General features: G+C 36.4%; 1 protein-coding gene across 5 annotated transcripts in view; it reads left to right on the top strand.

The window, feature by feature from the left end:
- The window catches only part of ddc.L (dopa decarboxylase L homeolog), a 48,810-nt gene extending 40,511 nt beyond the window's left edge, over positions 1-8,299 (top strand). For all 5 annotated transcript variants that reach the window (XM_018266142.2, XM_018266141.2, XM_041565195.1 and 2 more), the window contains 5 exon segments: positions 1,232-1,251; positions 3,209-3,307; positions 5,137-5,238; positions 6,875-7,093; positions 8,160-8,299. In XM_018266142.2, the coding sequence (XP_018121631.1) occupies positions 1,232-1,251; positions 3,209-3,307; positions 5,137-5,238; positions 6,875-7,090 (437 nt within the window). In that variant the 3' untranslated portion in view covers positions 7,091-7,093; positions 8,160-8,299.
- The last annotated feature ends 4,479 nt before the right edge of the window (positions 8,300-12,778 follow it).

Below are 12,778 nucleotides of genomic sequence, written 5' to 3'. Positions count from 1 at the left end.
GATAGTTTTCATTGGTCTAAACATCTGTACAAGCGAAGCTTTAATTACTGTGGCATAAATAAACATTACAGGCCTTGGGTGCATCCTTTTATCAGAGAAAGTATATGAGAATAGCAGGATCATTATAGTGGTGACACCTTTGTTGCAACAATCAATTAAAATTCCATTAATATCCTAAGGCTAAAACCCTTCTCGACTTACTATCACATTAAGATGATTAGTGTATAAGTCGACAAAATGGTAGTTGTATTTAATTAAGTAGAATAATTTGGCATCTAATCGAAAAGAACCACAACAGAACCCTTATATTGTCTCAATCTTCTGACTCTGTTACGAAGTGTTGTAAAATATGAATTCTTTTATAAGAATTGTGTGTTTTTATAGGATAATGGTGGTCTATTGCCCTTTTACCTTTGCAGCCACTGTTCTGTTTATATCTACTGGAAAGGCATGAGCAATTCCAAGTAATCTCATCTTACATTGGCAGCTTGTTTCACATTCATATAACTGGGAAGAAGTGGAAAGCAAGAAAGGGTATCATGAACAATGTCATTCTCTCTGAGCACCCCTGCCGTGGTCAAAGCTGCCATGATCCAGAGGCTTCCATTTGGTCTACCATATTCTCATCTACATTACCTTTGTGTATAAGGGACTCCTCACTATATATATTAGGTATAGGCAGTAGTTTCCATCTTCAGTATTAAAGGCTTGGGGATCTAGAGAAAATTAGTAAAATAAAGAACTACATCTTATTTTTGTTTTTACACTGAGCTTTATATGCATCTACAGGGCTGGCTACCATTTTTAGTTCATATTGCAAACAAGGTGGCCAAACATGGAGAGTACTCAAATCTGATCAGCTCATGGGCCAGTTGGGTGGACTGTGCAATTTGACTACACATGGATAATATACTTGCACCATTCAAGAGCAACTGGCCATTTTGAGGTAGAGCTGTGTCTCCAGGCTAGGGTTCCTTACAAAGGAACAAGGTTTTCAATTTTGAATCTTCACCTGCCAGGCTATATAACATCAAATTGTAAACATTCTAAGCACACACATTCTTTGGTCAGTGTGTGTGTTCTGCTGCAATGTGAAAAAAAGCATTTATTAAGTCACTTACTTTGCGAATATGATTTTTCTTATTATCTGTTAAAGAAATCTCTTAAAAACCGAACACAAGAACTATAATCTAGTGTATCTTTATTAACTAACTTTTTTCTTTTTTTTAAGGTTTAGTAACTGATTACAGGGTAAGTGTTCTTGACTTAAAATGTAATTATTAAAATTGAACTGTCTTCTGTTATTTGATTTAAGTATTCGAATACAAGTTCTGTAGTCACTTATTCTTAAGATAGCAGTTTCCCATTTTTTCCATAGCAGTGTACTTAAAGAAGGAAAGCTATGAGCCATTTTACTGACAATAGATTAGCCACAATAGTGTTAGCCAGAACACTATATTTATTCTGTAGAATGCTTCAGCATACCTGAGTAAACAGTTTTATAGCTCTCTCTGTTTGTTTAGGATAGCAGCTGCCATATTAGCTTGTGACATAACTTCCTGCTTGAGTTTCTCCCTGCTAGCTCATAGCTCTAGGAGGGGAAAAGGGAGAAGAGAGGAGGAGAGAGGATTGAACTGAGCATTCTCAAGCCTATGTCCTGGAGGTTTAAACTGAAATAAGGAAGTCTGATACAAAAGCCTATGTATACACAAAAATTAAACAAATGTGGTGTTAATTTTGAGGACTCAGAGCAGCATGACTTTGAGGCTTTACTTGTGCATTTATATAGACCTTTCTGATCAAGCTTACTTAATTGTAGCCTTTCCTTCTCCCTTAAACCTAGTGTCCAGATACTAGCTGACCACATGCCTCTGACACGCACTCAAAATACAGGCAGTCCCCAGGTTAAGTAAGAAATAGGGTCTGTAGGTTTGTTCTTAAGTAAAATTTGTATGTAAGTTGAAACAGGCACATTTTCCTATTAAATGCAACTTACACAGATGTTTGTCTCAACATAGTATTTATTTTTAAGTTTCTATACATATGTATTTTTACATTTCTGCATTCTGCTGTAGACAACACACGTCAGAAGGGGTTGGGGCGGGTGGTTTATTTAGGGTTGCCACCTTTATTTTTGGGTGAAAACGTGTAGGGGGCAGTGTTGTCAGGGGGGCGGGGCGGGTGTCGTGTGGAGGGGGAGTGGGTGACATCAGGGGCGGGACTGATGACGTGGTGATTGGCTGATCGCCATGCCATTCACTGCAATGTCCTGTCCGGATTTCCTCCCAAAAACCGGGCTGTCCAGGTGAAATCTGGACAGGTGGCAACCCTAGGTTTATTAAAGCTAAATTCTAATAAAGGCCAAGCAGATCCAATTCCTTAAAATAATTTGACTTTGTCACATTAACAAAGAAATTGTGATTTTTTTTTTCAACATGCACAGTGAGGGGTTCTTTGTAACGCTTCAGGATTTGGCTGAACCCTTCACGAAAAAGTCGGCATTTGGCTGAATCCCAAAATAGTGGATTTGATACATATGTAATATAGACTGATGAAATGGACCATGGGAGCTGGATTCCAGACTGGTGTTGAGTAATATTGATTAGGGATGCATCAAATCCACTCTTTTAGAATTCGGCTGAAGCCTTTGTGAAAGATTTGTCTGAATACCGAACCAAATCCAAACCCTAATATGCATCTGTAAATTATGGAAAAAGGGGGAAAGAGAACCAAGCACACTGCACACGGTTAAGGAATTTTTTACTTGTTTGTGTGACGAAAAGTCCCGTTGTTTTTTGGATTCGGTTCGACCAGGCACTTTGGACGAATCCTGCTGAAAAAGGCAGAACTTTGGCCTGAATCTTGGATTTGGTGCATCCCTAATATTAATCTGATAAAACACTGAAACCCAGTCAGAATTGCCACTGTTAAGAAAACATGACATTTAAATTGTCTTGCTTCAGTTAAAAAGCAAAAACTAACACTCTCAAAATTACACATAAGACTTGCACACAGAGACACTTTTTGTTTAAAATGGCAAATTTACATGTACTTTTTAGTTTCTCTGTTTAAACAAGTATTCTAATAAAAAAAACTCTAACTTTAGCACTAAGGAAGTGTTTATAAGCCTACATGACTCCTATTTGAAGCTGTATGATATGGTTTGTACATACTTCTCTTTATTAATTTATCTTTATTTTATTGTCAGCATTGGCAGATCCCATTGGGAAGAAGGTTTCGCTCTCTGAAACTCTGGTTTGTTTTCAGAATATACGGTGTTAAAGGGCTTCAAGCACATATTCGCAAGGTAAACTTGCTACTTAGATGCAACAAAGATGTTTTAAATAACAGACATTTTTAATATCAATCTTAATTAAAAGTCTTGTGTACTTTGAATAGGTTCTAAAATATTTCCAAGGTTTTTTCATCGATAAAACTCAAAAATTTGCTACACTTGAATGTGCACATTTTTAATCAAAACCACCAAACGAGAACACTTGTAAAAAAAAACTACTTCAAAACAACAAAATCATACTCTCCCCATCATTTTCAATGAATTTGCCAAATTTTGAAAAAGTCTGACAAACTCAAATTAAACAAAAGGCAAGAGCTTGAATTAGTGCCCCCCACCCGGTGGTCCTGCATTACCATTTCCCACCTTACCATTCATCTTGTACCCTGTCACTGTGCCAGCAGCCATCATGTTCCCCCCTGTACCTGTGCCAGCACCTATCATAGTGCCCCCCTTTGTACCTGTGCCAGCAGCAGCCAAAAATCCATCATCTTGCCCCCAAATATGTACCTGTGCTAGCAGCAGCCAAAAATCCATCATATTGCCCCCAAATATGTACCTGTGCTAGCAGCAGCCAAAAATCCATCATATTGCCCCTAATCATCTGTTTACCTGTGCTAGAAGCTGCAAAGAGGGAGGTGGGGGTTGAAACAAGCAGTTTATACAATTGAAAACTATTGAAGGCCACGGAAACCAGTGTTTAAAAAAAAAAGATCCCCTTAAAAGTGCGCCCCCCACATGATTGCGCCCTAGGCGGTCGCCTACCCCTAGTTCCGGCCCTGGGTCGATGCAATCATTGGGTAAAAGGAAGTACAAATGCTATTTTTGACATTATAGTTTCCAGTTGGAAAGGAATATAAACGGGCAATTTTGACAGAAAGTTGCCCTTGTGGTTTGTTGGTCTGTAAAATTGTGTCGGATTCTGACAGCAGTATCTCTTAACTTTATCTTTTTTGATGTGTTTACATTGTATTTTGTGTCAAGCAACAGAAATGTATAGGGAAATACAATAAACGCCACTTACTATCAAATATGTGTAAACTGTTTTTGCAATGTGCAAAGTGTTTTCCTATGTGCATACTTAATATAAACTTTAAGAACCATTAGCACCTTATCGACAAGAAGAAAAAAATGAATTTTAGAACTTGCACTAATGTTCTTTGCTTCTTGTACTAGCTGTATAATAAAAACTATCATACTGTATTATAAAGCTTATTTTTCTCTCTTATTTCTGACATTTTTTTTTCTGTTTATGACTTTAGTTACATCCCCTCTAAATGTTCTTTTACAAATGGAAGTTGAGTTGGTGTGTAACTCTGGGTCCCCCTAGTGGATTCACAGAAAAGTATCTGTTTAGTCTTTTCCAGTAAAGATATTTTTATTACTGATACTATCAGCTATCTGAACAAAATACTTTTAAAAGTTAAAATTAAACCATAAGAGATTGTACAGGCTAAACAAATTAATGTATGAAATTGTGGCATTAAAGGTGTTGTTAGTGCACCTTTGAGTTAACCTTTAGTATGTTGTAAAGAGTGACATTCTTTGACAACTTGTCATTGGTTTTCATTTTTTTACTATTTGTGGAGTTATTTAGCTTTTTATTAAGCAATCTGGTTAATAGGGTCTATATTTCCCTAGCAACCATGCACTGATTTGAAGACTGGAAAACCTTTAAAAAATAAAAAGCCTATTGAAAAGTTGCTTTGAATTGTCTATTATATAACATACTAAAAGTCAACTGAAAGAGTGCAGTGGTGCAGTCCACTGAATGTTCCATTTGTCCTGAATTAAGTACTCTTTAAAGTTTGCATTCTAAATAAACACTGTTTTTCCCATTTTAGCATGTAGGACTCGCTCATGAGTTTCTGGAATGTGTAAAGAAGGATGAGCTATTTGAAATCTGTGCCCCTGTCATTCTAGGTCTAGTCTGTTTTAGATTAAAGGTAAGAAATGTTCAATGTTCTTATATCATACATGTCATTCTCATGTCATACTCTGTAGAGCTTTACTATCTGCAATATCTACTTTTCTATTTTACATTTGAGAGTACATTAGATCTAGCTAAAGCATGCCATAGTCTACGGGGTGTATTTATAAAGCTGTGTAAACTATGTTCCCCCTTATTTAATATAAGGTACTAATTTGCCCAGGAGCAGTAACCCATGGCAGTCAATACGATGTTTGCATTTAAACAATTGAGTAACAATATCTTTCTGCTATGAGTTGCTGTCTGTGGGCAAACTTAGTGCCTTTTATTACATAACCCCCTTGCAGGGGAATGTAATAAAAGTCGCAAAGAGCAAAACAATTCGCACCAATAGGACTAAAAATCCACATCTCGCAATGTAATATTGTTCCTTAAACTGTTATTGCATTGCGAATTTTAATTGCGCATTGCGAATTTTAATTGCGCACTCATAAGAAGTGCTTGAAGGTGTCGTAATCTTTTGGAGCAAACATAACGACTTTTTCAGTAAGAAGTTTTATTACATTGACTGCGCATTGGTGCAAACTATAAAATTCGCAAACGGTCTTTCACTGTCGGAAGTGGTCGCTAAACAGTTTCCGGGCTCGCAAAAGCTATATTAAATTCGCACAAAGCAAAATTTGTTCGCGCAAAAGCATAACTTTTCGCATTGCGAATAGTTTTTCCGTTAGCGATTTTTATTACATTCCCCCGTTTATGTGTAAAAAATTCAGCAAACTAAGTATAAAAGAATTAACTCATTTACAGTATAGAGCTCTGTTTTAGTTCTTGTGTATGAATTGAAACTGTCCTAAACAGTTGCAGGTATCACTGAAAATGACACAATTATTTTCCACTATGTCCAAACTGGGTTAATCATTAGGGTGAAGACACACATAGCTACTAGTAGCAGCTACTTGTCACAGCTACCAATAGTGATAAGTGGCTTTGCTAAGACACTAGAGGCAGATTTACTAAAGAGCGACTTTTTACGCCACAGGCGCAGGTGCCAATTAGCCGAAAATGCATCAAATTTCAAAAAACGCTGGCAACTTTTCCTTTTTTTGAAGCAGAATTGCCTGCAAAAGTCCTGACTTTTTTTGGCTGACAAACTTTTTTTGGGTAACTGGTTTTCTCCACACATTGGGCTCATGTGTAGGGCATTAAATTAACTCTCTTGTCATTATTAAGGTTCCTTGGACATGTATTAGAAAAAGTGGTAACTTCAAGCATTTGCACCAACATTTATAATAAAGACGTCCATACAAATTTAAATTACCCGCCGTATACAAATTGACCTAAGTGCAAGATCACTAGCGAATTTTCGCAAGGCATAAATGAACGCTATCAAATGCTCGCATAGCCAAAGTAACGCTAGTGAAAAGTCACCAGCGTTCGGCGCCCAGGACGAAACTTTGCATTTTAGTGAATTAGCACATTTGTAGCGCATTTGCGCCTGGTGAAGTGGTGCGATGTGTGCGAATTGGTCGCAGGCGACAATTACCATCAATGAGTTGTTTCACAGTGAAAATTGTCTTATTATCCACAATTAATTTGCAGTTTATAAGTGAGCTTGCAAGAAATTCTAATAGTCTTTTGTTCTTTTTTTATAGGGCTCTAATGAACTGAACAAAGCTCTTCTCCAAAAAATTAATCATTCCAAAAAAATTCACATAGTGCCATGTTGTTTGGGGGACACATTTGTTTTACGGTTTGCTGTCTGTGCTAGAACTGTGGAGTCCAGCCATGTACAGTTTGCATGGAAGCATATCAAAGAACTCACTACGGAACTCTTAAACAACGAGAAACAGCAAAAAACTCAGAATTAAGAAGTAAGGCTTTTATCTTTTTTTTATACTTACACTTAAATGGATTTGATTTGTATGGTGTAGTTTTTAAAATAATTTACACTACCATATAAAATGTTATTCCTGAACCAACAAGTGTATTTTTTTAGTTGTAATATTGGTGTGTAGGCAGCCAGTCTGTGGTCATTGTGACTGATCCTGTACTTTCAGAATGGGCCAACACTGCACAGCAGAACTGCTTTAAGATAAGCTACTGTTTCTCTTACTCAATGTTGCAGTGGGACTGTCTCTTTAAGTTCGACTTCGACACTTCGCCATCTTAAACCTGACAAATTGCTATGTTAGCCTATGGGGACCTCCTAGAACCTATAGCCAACATTTGGCTAAGTTTTTAGAAGTCGAAGTTAAATCGTTTGAACCGAAGGATTTCATCGTACGATGGAACGATTTTACTTCGACCGAATATGGTCAAATTCGATAAAAAAAAACCTGCGACTTTGAATATCGAAGTAATGCCATTCGATGGTTGAATTTCGAAGTTTTTTACACTTCGAAATTCGACCCTTGATAAATCTACCCCTAAGTCTCAAATAGCGTTGGCAGTACCGGGCTGCTCCCTCCTCAGTATAGCTGGTCAGGCTATTCTGTAAACAATCAAAAGGAGAGAGGGTGCACTTCCATAATGTAAAATGAGTTATGAAAGTTTAATTAATTAAAAAAAAATACATTTACAAATTTCTGTAGTACAGTCACCTTATCAAATCTCACAGTCCAGATCAGTAGCCCTAAGCGTTTCATCTCAAAATCAACATCAGGGAAACAGAGTGAATTATTTGCAATATAAACAGTGTAATTTACACCTAAAAAGTAAACCATAAAATCATGGCAGAATCCCTTTAAGTTTTGGTTTGTACATATATTTTCTGAATGTTTTCCTCAAACCATTTTGCTTGTTAAATTAAATGCACAAGAAGGAAATGTGTATGAGACTAAATGCCAGTCCAAAACTTCAAAACATGTAGTTACACTGTTAACTGGGTGCATGCGTGTACTGACATTGCTAACTATTTTATTTTCTATATTCCCTAAGCAACAAAAGACAACTCTATGGACCAAGCAGCAGAAAATAAATTCAGAGATGCTTTCAACACTTGTTTGAACAATATTTTCTTAGACAAAAGATAATGTGATTGATGTGACATAATATCAAATAAAGCCAAACCTGCTATAGCTTGAGTCAGTTATGTTCTTCTTCTTTGAGGGGGTGTTGCTGAAAGTTAAAACGTTAAAAACGAATTTAGAGTCACAATTGTCCTTCATGACAATTACAGTTATGGGACCTGTAATCCAGAATGCTTGGGACCTGGGGACCTGGGGTTTTCTGGATATGTAATTTGGATCTATAAGCCTTAAGTCTACTAGAAAATCATTTGAATATTAATTAAACCGAATAGGGCTGTTTTGGATTAAGGATTCATTTAATCTGAGTTCCGATCAATTAAAAGGTACTGTTTTAAAAGGAAATCATTTGAATTATTTGATTAAAATGGAGTCTACGGGAGATGGCCTTTGCATAATTCAGAGCTTTCTGGATAACGGGTTTTCAGATAACAGATCCCAAAGCTGCATATGGCATGTACATAACCCAAAATATACCGTGTACATACTAATTTCATGATTTACATTTCAACTACAGCGAAAACCTCAATTTTACATCCCCTGATTTTACGATTTCCCTTATTTCACATATTTACATTTTTTTTTTATGGTCTTACCTTTATATTTTTGCATAATACATTTCCCTGATTTAAAATTTTTCCAGATTTCACATTTTTTTTTTTCTGGTCTTCAGAAAAATATAAAATGGGTTCTACTGTCATTCAAAAACAAACTGTCTGTTTTATGTCTGATAATAGCTGCAAAAAAGAAAAAAGAAAAGAAAATACTGTACACTGAAAACCATACATTTTTGGACATTACAGATTCTGATGAATTCAAAATGGGTTAATATATCTTTTCACTCCGACCTACTCAACTGTCGACCTTTGCTAAAAAAAATTGTCAAACTATTTCACACAAAGATAAATGAGCCCAAAAATGCTCACCTGGGGTCTACTGAACAGTTTGATGCCTAATATGCATAGATAAAGCACAGTGACCTGTAGGGACCAAAAATTAAAAATATGAATTTTCTCATCAGCCAATTCAGTTTCCACAAACACAGCCGCTTGCCTGAATATTACTTGAAAGACCCACCCAACCTCTCCCACTATAAAATAGTTTTTATAATAAACGATAAGACTTTGTGCTTCAACATGTGGGGACTGAGTGGAGCGAGGCAGTGGGGAGAACTGCAAAGGGGTGCCTTGAATCGTATAGCCACCATAAAACCCCCACATCAGCTCATCTAAGTGTAGATGCAGTGCTCTTTAAATGACATTGTTTCCATTTGTGGAAGAGCCAGCCTTAATAAGGATGAATGCCAAGAGAAAACATTAATGTCTGCAATTTTACTGATTTGCTTCAATTATACTGAAGTTAGCTACATGAATAAAATACTAGGTCTTAAACAAGTTGGTAAACAAATTTGTAGAATCAACGGACATATCTTTTTTTCCCACCATAGATTTTCAAGTTTCTCCTTAGTTTTCTTTAGTTTAGAGTACTGCAGACTGTCCTCCTTTATAAATGAAGTAAAGAGAGTACAGCTTTCCATTCATTTGGTGAATTATGATTGTTTCAGGCCGTGGGTCATATAGATTGCAATATGATCCTACCTCATGGTTACACATATCAAGGTTCCAAACGAGTACTTAAGATTAATGCAACTACAACAGTATTTAGAGAAACATCAACATCCTTAGCTAAGGAAAGTTCTGCTGTAATTTCGACAAGAATGGGACGATAAAAACAGAAAACTATGGATTTTGAGACTAGCAACGACAAAGATATCTGTACACGACCCATTGGATTGTTTTCAAAAAGTTCCAATGAGATCAACATTGGCAATATATTTTATTAAATCTTATTGAATGTTTTAATTCCTAAAGTGCAAGATCTATGTCACCAGCCAGCAACTCCATCACAAAGATCAAAATTCATACTGTGCAGGTTGTAATCGTCTTATGTTCCAACTTATACCTAGTTTTTTTTAGAAATCCATTAATGATAGAATTTGGTACAACCCTCAGTTATTTTGCGAGCAAGAGAAACGTTGGACTATGTGCAAATCCAAAGTACTTTACAAAAGTCTGTCTCAGGCAGCTGTGTGTCAAAAGTCCAAAGCTAAACAGTTTGATCTAGTAAAGGAGACAGCAGCAGATTCATTTGCTTGTATGCTTTGAATTGATTAGGAGCATTTCAAACCAATTAATATACCGACATACTGAGAGGAGACATGATACTTTAAAAATATATTTCAAAAAAGTTTTCATACATGAATCTCAGTGATTCTTTGGAAAATCTTAAAAAATCTTTAAATAAAAAAAAACAACTGAAGATGACTCCTAGGCAGAGATATCATCCTAGGCAGAGAATGCAACTATCATAGACGGAAGAATCATTTCCTGAGTCCGACATTAACTCTGATGTTTTTGTTTCTGATATTTCTGATATTGTCACTGAAAATAAAAAACTTGTATATGAATGATATCTTGACTCTTTTGATGGCTTCACATTGCAAGGGGTGCCTGGAATCATATAGCCATGTCATTTCTCCTACCGCCCACCTGTAGTTCACAAATCCTGCAACTGGTGGTGCGTTTCTTCCGTTTACCCAGCCGGGTCCCTTAGCAACGTATGTGTATAGAAAACGGTTCCTCACTGGTTAATGCAGTCGGGGAGTATCCCCTTTTATTTAGCCACCAAACATTCAATGTACATTGAATCATACACATACGTTGAATCATATAGCCACCATAACAAAAACCCACATCAGCTCATCTAAGTGTAAATGCAGTGCTCTTTAAGGACATTGTTTCCATTTATGGAAGAGCCAGTTAATAAGGATGAATGTCATGAGAAAACATTAATGTCTGCAATTTTACTGATTTGTTTCAATTATACTGAAGTTAGCTACATGAACAAAATACTAGGTCTTAAACAAGTTGGTAAACAAATTTTTAAAATCAACGGACATATCTTTTTTCCCACCATAGATTTTCAAGTTTCTCCTTAGTTTTCTTTAGTTGCATTAGAAAAGAATATCACTTCTAAAAAGCACTTGGTGAGCTTCTACAAAAAGGTCTCAGTGTTCAACTTATGTGTACAGATACTGCAGGCACCCAAGCAGCAAGCCACTAGTTGGAAAGAAATATCCATGCATTATACACCAATCTGATCTTTGGCATTTAGCAAAATCAAAAAAAATATCCGTTGCCAAGAAAACAAAACTATTTAAAGAGTTAACTGACTGGTTTACACCATGTAGATCTTTGAGGGAAAGGTTGAATTGCTAAAAGAAAATTGGTGTTCACGTCTTTATCATGTAGTTGAAATACAAAAATGTACCACGAATGCAAACATCAGGATTTAGGTGAGGATGCAGAGAAATGGCGTTTGTTTAAAAAGTGGTAAATCATACATACCAAACTGTGTGAGATTGTGGAAAACCAACCCATACTGCAATATTGCATATCTCAAACACGTGTTACTATTTTGCCATACAGGAGAGCTTGAAGTTTATCATTCTAATGTTAAAAAAAGGTTCAACTTTTTAATGGATGGACTAATGGCCAGAACACAACTGGCTGCTATAGAACATAATCATAATATTGAACATCCTCACGCTCCTATGAAAGTTGTGGAAAAAGACAAAGGTTCAGTGGGAGAACTCCATGAACACATGGAGTAAAGTAAAATAAAAGAGATCGGGAGATAAAACCAGTTTATGACATCAAACAATGAAACTTTGTGGCAGGTGAAAAAGTTCACAATTTCGCCATACAGTAGAGCCTGATGTTTATTATAAAAATGCAGTTCAACGTTTTTATGAATGGAATGGGGGGTAGAACACAACTGGCTGCTACAGAAAATAACAATAATTTTAAACATCCTCACGCCCATATAAAGGTTGTGGGAAAAGAAAGGATCTGTGAGAGAACATTACTCCATTAAAATATTTTGAATGCATTTTACTTCCTAAAACTATCATTATAACAGAGTTGTAGAGATAACCTTCCAGGTCTGAGTCTTAGCTGTAATAAGGGATGGGAGAATGGTCACATCATGACTGACAGGCTGAAGTCTGCTGTAGCAGGGAAACCCATCCCTTCTTCCTGCACATAGCTCAGGCTGTAGCTATAGTTGTGGAATTGGAGTTACAGGGAGTTGTAAAAAAAAAAAAGAACACCACCACATTACTGTTAGTCAACTGCCAGTAAAATTAGCCCACAAAAGATTGACTTTTATACTTGTTATAAATAATTTATTTTTAATCATTTTTGAATAAGTGATATTTTTACTTATATTGGTGGCCAGTGAGGATAAAGATAAAAGAGAGCGCAGGGAGGGCAGCGATCACCAAGGCTGGCATGGTTGCAAGGTAGGGAAACTGACAAGCAGAGAAATCTATGAAAATCTGGACTAGGACTAGGGCCTCACTGGAGAGAAGCGGCACTTAGTCATCTATATCACTTCAATCTAGTTCTGGTTGTCAGTTAGCTCCAACTTGCAGTCAGTTTTGTTCACTTAGTCATCTAGGGTTAAGGG

The sequence above is a fragment of the Xenopus laevis genome, chromosome 6L (assembly GCF_017654675.1).
Source record: "Xenopus laevis strain J_2021 chromosome 6L, Xenopus_laevis_v10.1, whole genome shotgun sequence".
In the NCBI taxonomy this organism is placed as follows: Eukaryota; Metazoa; Chordata; class Amphibia; order Anura; family Pipidae; genus Xenopus; species Xenopus laevis.
This window is presented reverse-complemented; position numbering and strand designations above follow the sequence as displayed.